Raw genomic sequence first — 17,921 nt, 5'->3', positions numbered from 1 at the left:
ATTATATTTGATTATTGCAGCATCAGCCATTATGTTATTGTGATGTCCATGACGATCTTCCTGATGTTTCTGAGTGTCCTGGCACAAGTGGTGACGTCTAAGAGAATCCATTTGGGTAGAAAAAATAAACTGCACTTCACATAGTGTGGATATAACTGTGCTGACACAAAAGCTGCAGTTCATTCAAAACAGCAGACATATCTGATATGTGTACATTGTTTTATATGGCATAAGATGCTAATTATGAAACTATTGAATTATACATTATATTATTCCAGGTGGGCTCATGTCTTTCTGGAAGTCTTTTAAAATATTATTTTAAATATCCCAATGTCATACTGTCTCTTCTTTACAGTCAAAACTACTCACTTTCTTTACAAATACATTTCTGTAGGACTACATTCACTTGCACTATTTATTTGTGTTAAATGGTATTTAGAAGGACTGTGGCTAAGGATTGTATTTCTTTCTTCAAAACTATTTTTTTCTCCTTCAAGCATTATGAATTTTTCTTCACAAATAAGGTGGAGAATTAGGTGAGGATGCCATCTCACATCATAATAAAAGCATGCACTGTCCTGTAAACTGGGCAGGGCAGGAACACAAACACTTTTAATTACATATTCATTGTGGTAGTTTCTCTCAATCTGTCCATTTCCTTGTTTCTTTAACTCTCTCTCCATCTGCCTTTTAACCATCTATCCCATCAGTGTAATAATACAGCAGAACTGATACACCACCTATTTGAGCAGAATTACAATATGTGTCTTTCTTTTTTATTTATTAATGCAGTACTGCAGTGACAGCCCCATACATTCAGTATTATATTGCTATTGACAGGCATTCAAATTGACCGCAGAATATTCCAGCTTTTGTCCTACAGTGGTAGTAAATGTATAACATATCATGTGCTTCTTAAGATAACATTTTAGGTTTTTATGCAAGAAATTGTATTTTTGTTACATAAGATGTTAATGTATTACAATACACACATTCTTCAGTTTATCAATTTTCCAGATAACGGAGGATATTTAAAGTTTGTGTTATACTTTCAACAGACAAGAGGAAGTTATTGTTTTAGTTCCTTTTTTAATATGATTTTTTCCCATACGAACATAATATATAGACCCAATACAGTGTGGAACTGAAGAGAAGTAATTATAGTCAAGGCAGAAGTATTTTGGGAACATGAAAAGTCACCTGTGAACACAAGAGGCAGCTATCTTAAAGGGATTTTGTTTTCAAATACATCATTATAAGTGTATTCATTAGTTTTATGATTTGTTACAAACCAAATACAATGTAACATGTTTACTGTTCTAACAATAAGTGGGTGGTCTATGAGTTTTAATTAAAGGTTTGACATGATATTGACTTGCTTTAATTGACATGTATGAAATGCAAATAAAAGTTGATCACGTGTATTGATTACTGCTTTATGTTTGTTCTACATTTTCTGTTTGTTTTTTAATTAATCATTTTTTGTACAATGAGTCAGAAAATTCTTTCCATTGTTCCTCAGTAAATGTTACTTTTAATCCTCGTCACAATGGCCCATTTGGCAGATAATAAATACATTAATATTACATGCAAGTACAGTAAGTGTAGAAAAGTTGGTCTGGAAATGTTGCTCCTGTTTTTTCTTCACACTGATTCTTAACTTTATCAGTGCAACACGATTATAATTATAGTTACATATTTTCTGTTAACTTGAACTGCAGTGTGAAGCATTTTCAGCAATATATTTCTACAGTTTTCCTCACATCTCTTATTAATTTGCTGCCATTGATATGCTGTTATAATTTACTTTAAAAATCCATACCAATATATGCAAATACATCTAATTTCATACCACAATCTAATACGTGTGAAGTAGGTTGGATAAACAACTGACAGGGTCCTTGTGTGAGGAACTATTGTGGATGCTAATTTACAACAAAACAAAGAAAGTGCTGTAGTGCTTCTGGGTCAATTGCAACAAACCAAAAGGATGTGACTAGCTGTGGGTGATCTTGTAGTTACTCCTCAGTTAGTGTGCTATTAATTCCCATTTGCAACAAACATAATCTCCAATTGTGGACTAAAATGTTAAATGTTACCAATGCCAACGATCTCCAAATGCTCACGGCTGTCCCATAGAAGTTTCTGATATATAGAGGACTAAATTAAACCATCAAATGAAGTCTAAACCCCAGACTTACTGTATTTACTTCAGTTATGTGGTTAATGCAACACTGCTTTAAAACTTTACATTATCAATTAGTTCTATGAAAAATAGATGTTGTACCATAATCAGAGCTTTCAACAATTTCACATTCAATTTGCAAAAATGTAAAGCCATTAAATGATAGTACAGATGTTAATGCTTTCAATTACCAAAGTGCAGTTCATATACATACAGCCCTTTAAAAGAGACAAGTTTCAATAACATTGCAATTGCAAGTATGGGTTATTACAGGACTGTTCTGCAAGTGGTAAGAGTTCACTCTAGAACAGGGGTGTCAAACTCAATTTGATCAAGGGCCAAATTGTAATTCTGTGTCTCACCCGCGGGCCAAGAAACCCCCCAAAAAAACTCCCTCAACCAAATAGGCTAAATAGTGTTTAATTAAAATCAAACAACTATAAACCATTATAGTGCATTAACTGTAGTTTACTTGGGACTTTACAACAAAGGATGCATGTTGCAAAGATGTTGAGTTGTGTTGTCTTCTGTTTCTGTTGTCTTTTAGTACTGTTCTTGTTGTACATTTTCCATGGTGTTTAATTATTTAATTATTATTATTTTTATTTCTTGGCAGACGCCCTTATCCAGGGCAACTTACAACATAAGTGCAAAACAAAGTGCAACAATACAGTTACATACAAGGCATCAAACATCACAAATTCAAATTTACATTAAACAAAGCAATTAAAAATGTAATACATTTTAGAACTTCCAGATACACAGGTAAGTACAGTAAGTGAGGTCATACATGCTGGAAAGTAAAAGCTAAGTGCCATCAAGGGTCACAGTCAAGGGCTACGGGAAAGGGAGCAAGGAGGAAAACAATCAATAATACAAGTATTAGTAACACAAGAAGTATGGTAAAATGTTGTGAAGTGCTATCTTGCAAGAGAATAAAGGACTAATATTACAAGTACTGTCTGAAAAGATGTGTCTTGAGTAAGCGCCGGAAGGAGGTCAAGGATTCTGCTGTTTTGACTTCGGTGGGAAGGTCGTTCCACCATTTAGGGGCCAGGGATGAGAAGGAGCGGCTCTGGAGGAAGGGGAACGGAGAGGAGGCAGAGTTAGTCTTCTGGCACTGGAGGAGCGCAGTGGTCTGGAGGGGATGTCTGGGGAGAAGAGGGACTGAAGGTAGGTGATCCATTTTAAGCACTTTGCCACAAAGAGACTCTTGATGAATAATACAATGGTATGTTGTTAGCGACTCAGGGCAATTCTCCTAAAGCCACTTTTGTTTCACAAACCCGACTAACCCACTTCTCTCGCCGCACATTGCCTGTTGTAAGCCCCACTAATTTGTTCCATGGCAAATGCATTTTATTCATGCACCTCTCCGCTTGATGAAAAATGTCCTTCCCTGTGGTTGTGCCATACATGGGTGCAATGTCCAACAGCTCCTCAGTGACCAATAGATCTGGGTTTACTCCCCGGATAAAAATTGTCAGCTGGGCTGTGTCATTAATGTACTAGCTAGCTCATTGGCTTTCTTTGCCACAGTATTTCTGGACAGACTGATGTTCTCAAATTCTTGTTTCTTCTCCGGACAGAATACCTCACAGACTTTTACCATGCACTGCTTTAAAAAAGCACCCTCCAAAAAAGACCTGAACGATTTCACTGTTTTGTAGCATGCGATAAAACTCGCTTTTACAGTAGCACCTCTCTGTCTTTTGGCCACTGTGAACATATTCTGTTGTAATTCAAGGGCTTTTTTTAATTCGCCTGCTTTTTGGCGCTTCTCTTCATGACTTAGGTCACCATATTTGGCTTTGTGTTTGGTCTCATAATGGCGACATACAACCCCAATTCCGAAAAAGTTGGGACAGTATGGAAAATGCAAAAAAACAGTCATTTGAAAATTCAATTCACCCTGTACTATATTGAAAACACATTATTAACTCATTATTTGATTTTACTTTGTGAATTTAATTTATTTTTGAAAATATACACTCATTTCAAATCTGATGACTGCAACACACTCCAAAAAAGTTGGGACAGTCGACTGTTTACCAGTGTGTAACATCACCTTTTCTTTTAATAACACTTATTATGCGTTTGGGCACTGAAGACACCAGTTGGTTAAGTTTAGCAAGCGGAATTTTCCCCCATTCATCCATTATGCATTTCTTCAGCTGCACAACTGTACGGGGCCATTGTTGCCTTATTTTGCGCTTCATAATGCGCCGCACATTCTCAATCGGAGACAGGTCAGAACTGCAGGCAGACCATGCTAGCACCCCCACTCTCTGCTTACGCAACCATGCGCTTGCAATCTGAGCAGAATGTGGTTTGGCATTGTCCTGCTAGAAAATGCAGGAACGTCCCTGGAAAAGACGACGCCTGGATGGCAGCATACACTCACCTAAAGGATTATTAGGAACACCATACTAATACTGTGTTTGACCCCCTTTTGCCTTCAGAACTGCCTTAATTCTACGTGGCATTGATTCAACAAGGTGCTGAAAGCATTCTTTAGAAATGTTGGCCCATATTGATAGGATAGCATCTTGCAGTTGATGGAGATTTGTGGGATGCACATCCAGGGCACGAAGCTCCCGTTCCACCACATCCCAAAGATGCTCTATTGGGTTGAGATCTGGTGACTGTGGGGGCCAGTTTAGTACAGTGAACTCATTGTCATGTTCAAGAAACCAATTTGAAATGATTCGACCTTTGTGACATGGTGCATCATCCTGCTGGAAGTAGCCATCAGAGGATGGGTACATGGTGGTCATAAAGGGATGGACATGGTCAGAAACAATGCTCAGGTAGGCCGTGGCATTTAAACGATGCCCAATTGGCACTAAGGGGCCTAAAGTGTGCCAAGAAAACATCCCCCACACCATTACACCACCACCACCAGCCTGCACAGTGGTAACAAGGCATGATGGATCCATGTTCTCATTCTGTTTACGCCAAACTCTGACTCTACCATCTGAATGTCTTAACAGAAACAGGCAACATTTTTCCAGTCTTCAACTGTCCAATTTTGGTGAGCTTGTGCAAATTGTAGCCTCTTTTTCCTATTTGTAGTGGAGATGAGTGGTACCCGGTGGGGTCTTCTGCTGTTGTAGCCCATCCGCCTCAAGGTTGTACGTGTTGTGGCTTCACAAATGCTTTGCTGCATACCTCGGTTGTAACGAGTGCTTATTTCAGTCAAAGTTGCTCTTCTATCAGCTTGAATCAGTCGGCCCATTCTCCTCTGACCTCTAGCATCAACAAGGCATTTTCGCCCACAGGACTGCCGCATACTGGATGTTTTTCCCTTTTCACACCATTCTTTGTAAACCCTAGAAATGGTTGTGCGTGAAAATCCCAGTAACTGAGCAGATTGTGAAATACTCAGACCGGCCCGTCTGGCACCAACAACCATGCCACGCTCAAAATTGCTTAAATCACCTTTCTTTCCCATTCAGACATTCAGTTTGGAGTTCAGGAGATTGTCTTGACCAGGACCACACCCCTAAATGCATTGAAGCAACTGCCATGTGATTGGTTGGTTAGATAATTGCATTAATGAGAAATTGAACAGGTGTTCCTAATAATCCTTTAGGTGAGTGTATGTTGCTCCACAATGTGTACATATCTTTCTGCATTAATGGTGCCCTCACAGATGTGCAGGTTACCTATGCCATGGGCACTGACACACCCCCATACCATGACAGACGCTGGCTTTTGGACCTGATGCTGATAACAGCTTGGATGGTCCTTTTCCTCTTTGGCCCGGAGAACACGACGGCCGTTTTGTCCAAAAACTATTTGAAATGTTGATTCATTGGACCACAAAACACGATTCCACTGTGCTACTGTCCATCTCAGAGGAGACAGTGTTGATGTATGGCTTCTGTTTTGCATAGTAAAGCCTTAACTTGCATCTGTGGATGCAACAGCAAATGGTGTTGACTGACAAAGGTTTACCAAAGAATGCCCAAGCCCATGTCAGGATATCCATTACAGACTCATGACAGTTTTTAAGACAGTGACGTCTGAGGGATCGGAGATCATGCGCATTCAGAAGTGGTTTTCAGGCTTGCCCTTTATGCACTGAGATTTGACCAGATTCCTTGAATGTTTTAATTATATTGTGCACTGTAGAAGGTGAAATGACCAAAATCCTACCGATTTGTCTTTGGGGAATGTTTTTCTCAAAGTGTTGGATTATTCGCTGATGCATCAATTGGCAGATCGGCGAGCCTCGACCCAATCTTGCTCTTGAAGGACTGGGCCTTTTTTGGAGGCTCCTTATATACTATGACTACACGATTGCCTCACCTGTTTCACATCACCTTCTTATTTCAACTTGTCACATCGCTATTAGTCCTAAATTGCCCTGTCCCAACTTTTTTGGAATGTGTTGCATGCATCAATTTCAAAATAAACATTTACCTTCAAAAAACTATGCATTTGATTAGGTAAAACATCAAATACCTTGTCTTTATACAAGTTTAAATACAAGTGCATTTACAAATCACTCCTCTTTGTTTTTATTAGCATTTTCCATACTGTCCCAACTTTTTTGGAATTGGGGTTGTACATTGAATTCTTTTGGCACTGCCAAGTTTTCTTTACAGATAAGACACATAGACCTCTCTCGATGCTCCACAAACAAGTACTCTGTCTCCCACCTCTCCTGAAACACTCTTCCTTCTCTGTTGACTTTCCTTTTCTTTGCCATTCTTTGTCCACATTAGCAAGTCAAACAGTAGCATGGATCCTTCTGCTATTACTTTGGAAAGAGGAACGAACACTAGATGTCATGTTCCCATGGTGCTGGCACTTCTCACGTAGCACTGCATGATGGGATTTGAAGTTAAATCTTAAACTACTATGTTATTGTGGGCCAAATCGTATGTGTTTGGATAATATTTAAGAGGGTCATATGAAAGAACAGGCAGGGCCTTAAATTTGACACCCGTGCTCTAGAAGATCAGGATTTCAATATCGCCGCCTTCTTTATCCCTTTATTGTATACAATGAAGGGCTGTTTTATAATATTGTATATTGTCAAAAGTGTAGAATTGAGAACAAGTGCAGTGATGTTCAGACTGTACAATGCACTAGTTAGAGCTCATCTGGATACTGTGTGCAGTTCTGGGCTCCACACTTCAAGAAAGATATCGCTGCTCTAGAGGCAGTTCAGAGGAGAGCAACCAGACTTATTCCAGGTCTGAAGGGAATGTCCTACTGAGAGACTGAGGGAACTGAACCTTTTCACCCTGGAACAGAGGAGACTACGTGGGGACTTGATTCAAGTCTTCAAAATCATGAAAGGCATCGACCACATCAAACCAGAGGAGCTTTTCCAGATCAGCAGGGACACACTTTGGCTTCAAGGCATTAAAAATGTAAAACGGGAGACACTTCTTCACATAGAGAGTTGTCACAATCTGAACAAACTCCCCAGCGATGTGGTTGAAGCTGAAAATTTGGGAACATTTAAAAATAGACTGGATAGGATCCTTGGATCACTCAGTTATTAATGGACACCAAACGAGCACAATGGGTCAAATGGCCTCCTCTCGTTTGTAAACTTCCTTATGTTCTTATTCTACCATCCGTAGCTTATAATGTAGTTTGCCAGTATTCAGTATGTGTTTTTTGCAAGTAAAACTTAGGGTCAGAAATGTTTTGACTTCAAATTGACCACATCTCATGCTACAGACCACACAGGAAATATGAACTGTTTTGTATTGTTTATGACAGTATCAGTTCAAACTGAATTGCTATATATATATATATATATATATATATATATATGAAGAAACAGCATACTGTAGAAAGGAAATCTACTAATTAGCTTGAAGAGAAAAGTATTTGATCAATGCATAATACAAGTGTTCACTTATGGCTGTGAAACCTGGTCAGTTAATGCAAGAATGATATAGAAACTGTACATTTAAGTTGATTTATTAGTGCCGAATGTCAATACATTTCAAGTATTTTTTGCTACACCAGTCCATCACACTTTTTATTTTTATAAAAGCCACACTAAGTTTCCTGTGAAGGGAAGAAACTGATACTTTGTGGTCTAGCTCTACAAGAAAGATATGTCACAAGTGGGAGTTTAACAGAGTTTTAAAACAATCATTGTTGCAAAACATTTCAAGGCATGCCAAAAGCCCTGACTTCTGTCTTATAAAGTACTTGTTGGGTGAACTGCAGCGCAACAGAAAATGAAACTGCAGAAAATGTGCTTGCTTTTCTGTAGCAACTTGTGCCACTTGAGGAATTGCCCATGTTTACTGTTATACCTGAGTGTAAGGAAGAAAACTGTAGATGGGCTTTAATATATATATATATATATATATATATATATATATATATATATATATATATATATATATATATATATATATATTCATATGTCAAAAGAATAGAAAGGGATATTCTTCAGTAGACACTGCTAGAATCTGCATTCTGTCTTTAATGGCTTAAGAAAATTACAGAACTGTATTAAAAAAGGTTTGCTTTCATAATTAGGAAGTGTGGCAAGATGTTTCTCAACCATAGAGAGTGAAGATAAATGTTTTCAGAAGGGGTGACAATACTTTATTTCAGCTGCAATTTAGGCAAGATAAACTTGTTCAATAGCAATTAGTCAATTACAAACTCCCAAGATCATATACACTACCGGTTAAATTCTGTAGAACACCCCGATTTTTCCAGTTTTTATTGAAATTTAAGCACAGTTTTTAAGTAGTTTCCTACACCATCAAAATGCACTTTGAAACTGGAGGAAACTCCAGACCCAAAGCCACAACAGAATCAGAAGACAAGTTTCTGAGAGTCAACAGCTTGTGTGATAGGCGGCTCACAGGAAAAGTGCTTCCAGCACAGCTTAACACTGGGCGAACTAAGCAAGTCTCAGTTTCAGCTTCAGTTTCAGAAAAGACTTCGAGCTGCAGGTTTGACAGGTCGAGTGGCAGTAAGAAAGCCATTGCTAAGATGGCAAAATAAGAAAAAGTGGCTTGCATAGGCCATGAAGCACCACCAGTGGACTAATGAAGATTGGACGAAGGTCTTATGGACCGATTCATCTTCGGTTCATCACGCAGGGTTTTTGTTTTTGTGTGACGCTAACTATCAAACACGGAGGAGGTGATGGTCTGGGGCTCTTTTGCTGGATCCAGAGTCGGTGACTTGCACAGAGTGAGTGGCACCCTGAACTAAAACGGCTACCACAGCATTTTGCAGCACCATGGAATACCCTCTGGTATATGCCTAGTTGGTCAGGGGTTCATCCTACAGCAAGATAATGACCCAAAACATGGGATGAACTGGACAGAAGGGTGAAAGAAAAAGCAACCTGCAAGTGTAACACATTTGTGGGAATTTCTACAACAGTGTTGGGAAGAACTTCCAGAACAATATTTGATTTCCATTGTAGGAAGAGTACATTGAGACATTAAACTGCATCAATTTCAATAAAAACTTGAAAAAGTGAGGTGTTCTAAAACTTTTGACATTTTTTATTTAGGCCAGTCTGAGACTCAAGCAAGTTTTGCAACTTCTGCATTGTTGAATGCATTTGTGTGATAAATCAAATTTTAAATTAGGAGGCAAAACTGGTCCAAAAAGAATCAACTAACAATTATTACAGACACTAAAGGTAAGCTTACATCTAACCCTAAAGATACTAACAACATCTCAAGATCATTCCCACACACATTGTATATCACGTTAACTGATAGGCAGGCAGATTAACAATAGCTATTGGAAAGCTATATACACTCACCTAAAGGATTATTAGGAACACCATACTAATACTGTGTTTGACCCCCTTTCGCCTTCAGAACTGCCTTAATTCTACGTGGCATTGATTCAACAAGGTGCTGAAAGCATTCTTTAGAAATGTTGGCCCATATTGATAGGATAGCATCTTGCAGTTGATGGAGATTTGTGGGATGCACATCCAGGGCACGAAGCTCCCGTTCCACCACATCCCAAAGATGCTCTATTGGGTTGAGATCTGGTGACTGTGGGGGCCAGTTTAGTACAGTGAACTCATTGTCATGTTCAAGAAACCAATTTGAAATTATTCGACCTTTGTGACATGGTGCATTATCCTGCTGGAAGTAGCCATCAGAGGATGGGTACATGGTGGTCATAAAGGGATGGACATGGTCAGAAACAATGCTCAGGTAGGCCGTGGCATTTAAACGATGCCCAATTGGCACTAAGGGGCCTAAAGTGTGCCAAGAAAACATCCCCCACACCATTACACCACCACCACCAGCCTGCACAGTGGTAACAAGGCATGATGGATCCATGTTCTCATTCTGTTTACGCCAAATTCTGACTCTACCATCTGAATGTCTCAACAGAAACCGAGACTCATCAGACCAGGCAACATTTTTCCAGTCTTCAACTGTCCAATTTTAGTGAGCTTGTGCAAATTGTAGCCTCTTTTTCCTATTTGTAGTGGAGATGAGTGGTATCCGGTGGGGTCTTCTGCTGTTGTAGCCCATCCGCCTCAAGGTTGTACGTGTTGTGGCTTCACAAATGCTTTGCATACCTGCATACCTCGGTTGTAACGAGTGGTTATTTCAGTCAAAGTTGCTCTTCTATCAGCTTGAATCAGTCGGCCCATTCTCCTCTGACCTCTAGCATCAACAAGGCATTTTCGCCCACAGGACTGCCGCATACTGGATGTTTTTCCCTTTTCACACCATTCTTTGTAAACCCTAGAAATGGTTGTGCGTGAAAATCCCAGTAACTGAGCAGATTGTGAAATACTCAGACCGGCCCGTCTGGCACCAACAACCATGCCACGCTCAAAATTGCTTAAATCACCTTTCTTTCCCATTCAGACATTCAGTTTGGAGTTCAGGAGATTGTCTTGACCAGGACCACACCCCTAACTGCATTGAAGCAACTGCCATGTGATTGGTTGGTTAGATAATTGCATTAATGAGAAATTGAACAGGTGTTCCTAATAATCCTTTAGGTGAGTGTATATCAAGCAATGCTAAACATACAGAAAGGTTCAGGGGAATTTCCTGTGTAAGATTGTTTTATCACAAAAAATATTCAAATAAAACATCACCACACATACTCCACCCTGAATACCAACTTCTGTCCACATCTAGGCTATCATGAAAATGGACAAAGAGCTTTTTTACTGCTGCAGTTATCACCTTCTGTCCTTAGTAAACTTGACCAAAAGTCATGCATCACCTGTAAAATGCTGACTTCCTCCAAGGAAGATGTTCCTGTGTTAATGCCGTGGTCTGCAGACACCTGTTTAATTTGTTTCTTATTGCGTTAAAACAAATCCAGGCTCACCGCTGTGATCTTGGTCACAGAGAAGGTCTTTACCAAAGTTTCCCTTTTGATGTGTTTTAATGGTTTTGAGTTTGGCAACAATTTTATTAACTGGATGATATAAAGCATCTGTGAACACAAATGATCGGATTCTGAAGCCATTTTCTACATAAATGAGTACAAAACAATGGTTCCCACTATGAGGTTAGGCATGCAAAATACCACATTAGACAGAGTTAGGGAAATGCAATGCTTTACATAGAACTTGCATCTGAATTGCTGCAAATTGCAGAAATGTAGCATACCTAACACCATACATTGACCCTCATGTACCGCTGTCTCAACCACACTGCACCAACTTAGCTTCAAACACTCGTCTCTCCATACATCCCCTCCAGACCACTGCGCTCTTCCGGAGCCAGAAGACTAACTCTGCCTCCTCTCCACTCCCCTTCCTCCAGAGCCGCTCCTTGTCATCCCTGGCCCCTAAATGGTGGAATGACCTTCCCACTGAAGTCAAAACAGCAGAGTCCTTGACCTCCTTCCGGCGCTTACTCAAGACGTATCTTTTCCAACAGTACTTGTAATATTAGTCCTTTTAATCCCCGTTAGATAGCACTTCATAGAGTTTTATTATGCTTCTTGTGTTTTTGATTGTTTTCCTCCTTGCGTAAATGTAAATTTAATTTGTAAAGTTTGATGCCTTTACTTTACAGCACTTTGTTTTGCACTTATGTTGTAAGTCGCCCTGGATAAGGGCGTTGGCCAAGAAATAAAAATAATAATAATAATAATACACCACCATCACCACAGCATTAATGTCAATCCCACAATCTAGGACAGACACAAATAAAAAGTAGAACTGGTGAGACAGTGAGACCAATGAGAGAGAAGTTATGGTTTTCAGAAAAAGGTGTTTTGTTCTGCAATGTTTCCTGTTATTTTATCATTTTGACAATCTTTAAGGTTGGTTTACAAAGGGAAAACAAAAGCTAAAAAGGTCACAAAGGTCTAAGTATCTGATTATTTCTTGGTGGATAAAAGGAACGTACAGTGAGCAATCTCTATATATCTATATAAGGTGGGTATATATTTTTACAATATTTAGTAGAAGCAAGTGAATATAGGCATTTGCTGGTAGTTGAACAAATTATCAGTTAATGTTATAATGAAGTGGAGTACCATAGATGATTGGCATTTTTTGTTTTGAAAATATTTAAAAACCAAAGGTTTATAGATCATATTGTCAGCATTTAGAAGTGCTTTAGAGACTAATTATATCCATTCGAATACCTCAACATTTCAATATCATCAATTTCATAATCGGAATAAAATCAAACAGGATAAGGTAAAAGCTGGCTGCAGTGGATTAAGGTAATGACGTATTAAGTTGACAAAGTGGAAAAGTAAAATTATATAATCAGTCAAAATAAGTATGTTAATACAAAACATTTGAAGTTTTAAATATTATTGAATCACAACGAACAGTCAATATTATAATAATCAAAATGTTTACAGCACATTTATTTTGGATTTGATTGAAAAGATAGCATTGTAAAATTATTATTATTATTATGTGCATCAAATGTTCAACTTTATGTTTAGAAGGCCATTTATGCGCGATGTAAAATGTCTGTGCTCTATTTGGATGTGTTTAGTTTAATGGAGTGTGGAATGCAATGTTATTCAAGTCCAGCAGGGTCTTTTTTTGTGTTAAACATTAAAATATTATCCTCAAAAATCTTGAAACAACCTTGAAACATATGATGTAATGGTCAAAGTCTGGAGTTTAAAGCTGCATGGTCAGTGTTATAAGATGAAACATTAACTATTAGGATATTTAGAATACTTCCTTCTTGTTACATGTTACTTGCTGATTTGGTTAAGCAAACATATAATCTTATAAATCAAAGCTTTAACAAAATAATACTTCATGTTTCATTTTGGTGTATGGTGCAAAACATGCATAATAAACTATGTATGCATTTAACACTCATTTAAGTTTAACTTTACCTAATGCTTTACACAGTTTAAAATGTACTCTTGGATATTCCTAAGCAACAGATAAATCAATAAATAACAACAACAACAGCAAACAACAATAACAAAAACAATAATAATAATAACCCTCACAAATTGGTGACCTGTAAGTCACACTGGATAAGAGCATTTGCCAAGAAATAAAACAATAGCAATTGGTAGAGCGGTGTAAAACACTAACTTACAGGAACAAATCCTTAACTTTATCAGTAACAACATCACCACAGGGACAGATTCGTTGGTCAGAAAAAACTGCCACAAAATGGCAGTTAGATCAGCTGTTGATGCTTTTACTGATCTTGCAATACAGTTTATTAGAGGTTAATATTTGGTTCCAGGGTCTTTTTGCAGACAACATCAATACACTTTTAGCACATCAGACTCTTCTTATAAAACCCATCTAATTCTTCTAGCTGCTGTCTGTAAGCTCAGTCAGTGAATAATAGATCGAGCGTGCAGGCGAATGTCTAGCTATTGCTTCAGTGACACACGTGATGAAATGCACTTATATCTACCAATCAGTGAGCTCCAGACACCAGAAGGGAACCCCTGTGCTAGTATAACATGAAACAGACAGTTTATTTTACACGAAACATAAAAGATTAACTACTTCCTTGTGCTAAGGTATTGTTTTCATTATTCTATTCTTCCTAAAAAGCATTTTCTTCTGTTTCTCTTTGTTTCTTACTTATGTTACTCAGTTTTTGTCAAAGCTGCAGTATGTCTGACTTTGGATTCCCTTTCATAAAGGCAGTTATAACATTAACATTAACAATACTAAGTAAACTGAGAAGAATGTTAAATATTGAGTTAGGTTAGTAGGTTTGTGAATACATTACTTTTCATTTTATCATCTGTTGGACTGTGATAAAATAACAGCAATGTAGTAATTTCTTGTATGTGTATTCTTGTGGGGGAGAGGCCAATAAGATGATGAATTGAAAAGCATTTTAGATTGATTTTCTAAAGTTGTGTTCAAATAGAAACATGTTGAATGACAGAGTTGTGATCAGCACTTGTGTGATTAAAACTAATAATAAACTATTTAGCTAAGAAAAGTATCAAACTTATTTTAACGATTAATGCAAAAGGGAAGTCTTAAATTACATTTGTTTTTTTTGTTTTTTTACCAGGGTGCACAAACAACATTGTGGGATTATATAAATATATACAAACTATGGTGATGTTATTCACTTTGCAACACGTTAAAAGAGTGAAGTTAAGTTCCCTTAAGTTCTTAAATATAACATATGTTAAGTAAAAGTGTAATTATAATTTTGCTTATTTTCTCAGTCTTGTGATAAAAATCTTTCTATTACTTAACTCACAGGGAAGTTAGATGTTATACGTATGATGCAATACGACTGATGTAGACTATATGAGAGAATGTGTCCCTATGAGATGTAAAGTGGTCTGATATGGCTTTTTTTTTGTAGGATGGGAGAAAATAACACGTCAACGGTCTCTAACATAACGGAGCCTTACAGAACTGCTTTGATTATAATATACAGCACTGTGCTAATTGGTGGCAGTGTGGGCATCATACTGGTGATTTTCATACTGAAATCCAACATAAGGTCTGTCACAACAACAGCCGTCCTCAATCTCATTGCAGTCCACAGCATCTTTCTTTTGACAGTGCCTTTCCGCATCTACTTCTATGTGGAATCAGTATGGAGTCTGGGACGTACTTTCTGCAAGCTGGTCAGTGCTATGATACATGCCCACATGTACATTGCATTTGTCTTCTATGTGACAATTTTGGTGATTCGATATCGTTCTTTCTACAAGGGGACAGACAAAGTGGAATTCTACAGAAAGCTCCATGCGCTAGGAGCCAGTGCATTAGTCTGGGCAATCATGCTGATTATTGTTCTTCCTGTCTACATTATCCACTATGGAGCCTCGAATAATTCTTCTTCAAATACCTGTTTCCAGTTCCAAAGTGAGCTGGAAAAAACATACGTGATTGCAGTGAACTACACCATCATTGTCATTATATTGGGAATTGCATTTGCACTCACCTGCTGCCAAATACATATTATTTGGAAAATCTCAAGGAAGTATAAGACTGCTGCTTATGCTCACCAAGAGTTTTGGGCACAAATTAAAAGTCTTTCGTTTGTGTTGGTCATGTTTTTGTGTTTTGTTCCATACCATGTGTTTAGGATATATTATATACAGAATCTTACAGGAAAACAACATCTGTTCCAGCCAAATGAAGTATTTCTTGCCCTGACAGCTCTCAGCTGCTTTGACTTGCTGACCTTTGTGGGAAGGGGCACTTTTGATAATTGTAATCAACTGTACAATAATTGTAAGAATATATTGCCATGCTGTTAAAGTGTTTATATGGATATATGAATTGGGCTACATTTCAGATTAACCCAATTCCAAACTATGGCCATTTCAATGAATATGAAACTCTTTTAGCATAACAAGGCAGCATATGGATACTTATATTGAATTCCATGGTCAGAGTTTTGTGTTGTTTGATATTGCTAAGTGACAGCTCCAGTCCTCCCAATAATCAGATTACTGATATTCTGATATATCATTTGGAATGAATTTATCAATTCTATCTTTATTTGCAAGATAAATGCTTTATAATAATAATAATAATAATAATAATAATAATAATAATAATAATATGTTTTAATATGTAATGAGAATAAAAATAGAACACCTTTGACATTCTATTAATGGAATTAATGAGACATGCAGTCACAGAGCTCTGCATAAGTACTCAGCATTGGTTTGAATAGCACATGGAAACTGAATGTGTAGGAGGGAAAGAAGGTTACATTTGTTGGTTTGTCAATTGTAAGACATTTAGTTCCTGTGGCTGTAGCAGCACTGGTAAATATACATGTTCAAACCATTCATCCGCCTGATCAAGTCTTAAGGTGTGCAACTAAGATCTTATCACTTTATGGAAACTGTCACACTGAAAATGTTGGAGCTAAATGGTGCTGATTTCAGCATTTAAAGTTCAATCTGCCAATTACTCAAAAACATAAGCTTGGAGCCAAAGCTCAATTTGACAAATTCAAGGATTTCTCAGGCTCTCAGTATTAAATGTAATAGTTTTAGGCTTCCTTAGGTGAATCAATTAGATGTTATCTAATTGTTATTAGATGTTGTTCTATTTTTTAATCAATGAATTACTATTATTATTATTATTATTATTATTATTATTATTAGTAGTAGTAGTAGTAGTAGTAGTAGTAGTAGTAGTAGTAGTAGTAGTAGTATAGTATTATTTCTTAGCAGACACCCTTGACCAGGATGACATTAGTAAAGTAAAGCTATGTTGTGCCTTAGCTATGTGGAGGTAACAAGACACTTACGAGAACTAGTATTGTAATCATACCCAGGCATCGTGGTGATGTTTTGTTAAAAAAGATCCTCATCAACGCGACTGCATTCTTTTATGTGAATTTTACTCAATATATCTCATGGAAAGAATAAATAAAAAATATCTTATTTTTGACCATTGCAAACCTGATAAGTAAAATGTATACACTATTATTATTATTATTAAGAATACAATTAATAATAAGTTTCAATTTATTCACTTTAAACTGAATAAAGTGCCATCTTGTGGATAAATGCTGTACTGTACCTAGATGCTGCTGTAGTTGCAAACCTTTTATTTGTAGATTTAAACATGGAAACATACTGTTAGTTATGTTATTTGTTATTTTTTTATTAATGAACCATATCATGGTATATACGTACATTTGTAGGTTTGGAATAACAAGAACACATGACAAGTTGTTAAAATGGCAAACCTGGAAAAGAGACAAATGTAAACAACTTGGGGATGTTTTTCCATGCATCAGAGAATTGATAAAGTCTGTATTGACATAAATACATTAAATATTGTATGTATTTAAGAACATAAGAAAGTTTACAAACGAGAGGAGGCCATTTGACCCATTGTGCTCGTTTGGTGTCCATTAATATCTAAGTGATCCAAGGATCCTATCCAGTCTATTTTCAAATGTTCCCAAACTTTCAGCTTCTACCATATCGCTGGGGAGTTTGTTCCAGATTGTGGTGACTCTCTGTGTAAAGAAGTGTCTCCTGTTTTCTGTATTGAATGCCTTGAAGCCCAATTTCCATTTGTGTCCCCGGGTGCGTGTGTCCCTGTTGATCTGGAAAAGCTCCTCTGGTGTGATGTGGTCGATGCCTTTCATGATTTTGAAGACTTGAATCAAGTCCCCATGTAGTCTCCTCTGTTCCAGGGTGAAAAGGTTCAGTTCCTCAGTCTCTCAGTAGGACTTTCCCTTCAGACCTGGAATAAGTCTGGTTGCTCTCTTCTGAACTGCCTCTAGAGCAGCGATATCTTTCTTGAAGTGTGGAGCCCAGAACTGTCCACAGTATC

The 17,921-nt window shown here is 37.5% G+C and overlaps 2 protein-coding genes across 3 annotated transcripts in view; both read left to right on the top strand.

Moving 5' to 3' along the window:
- The window catches only part of pign (phosphatidylinositol glycan anchor biosynthesis, class N), a 43,045-nt gene extending 41,623 nt beyond the window's left edge, over window positions 1-1,422 (top strand). For both annotated transcript variants that reach the window (XM_066721813.1, XM_066721805.1), the window contains one exon: window positions 21-1,422. In XM_066721813.1, the coding sequence (XP_066577910.1) occupies window positions 21-144 (124 nt within the window). In that variant the 3' untranslated portion in view covers window positions 145-1,422. The remainder of the gene's footprint in view (window positions 1-20) is intronic.
- A 12,656-nt stretch (window positions 1,423-14,078) lies between these two features.
- gpr141 (G protein-coupled receptor 141) lies at window positions 14,079-17,405 on the top strand. Its single transcript, XM_066721748.1, has 2 exons — window positions 14,079-14,155; window positions 14,968-17,405. The coding sequence occupies exon 2, from the start codon at window positions 14,969-14,971 to the stop codon at window positions 15,872-15,874; it is 906 nt and encodes a 301-aa protein (XP_066577845.1). The 5' UTR covers window positions 14,079-14,155; window position 14,968; the 3' UTR covers window positions 15,875-17,405.
- The last annotated feature ends 516 nt before the right edge of the window (window positions 17,406-17,921 follow it).

This window comes from Amia ocellicauda, chromosome 2 (genome assembly GCF_036373705.1).
Source record: "Amia ocellicauda isolate fAmiCal2 chromosome 2, fAmiCal2.hap1, whole genome shotgun sequence".
Lineage (NCBI taxonomy): Eukaryota > Metazoa > Chordata > Actinopteri > Amiiformes > Amiidae > Amia > Amia ocellicauda.
Note: the sequence above shows the minus strand (reverse complement) of the source record. Positions and strands in the feature narration are given on the sequence as shown.

Bases quoted from the DNA above. Each gene is read 5' to 3' on its own strand.
- gpr141 (XM_066721748.1), top strand. From the start codon at position 14,969: ATGGGAGAAAATAACACGTCAACGGTCTCTAACATAACGGAGCCTTAC.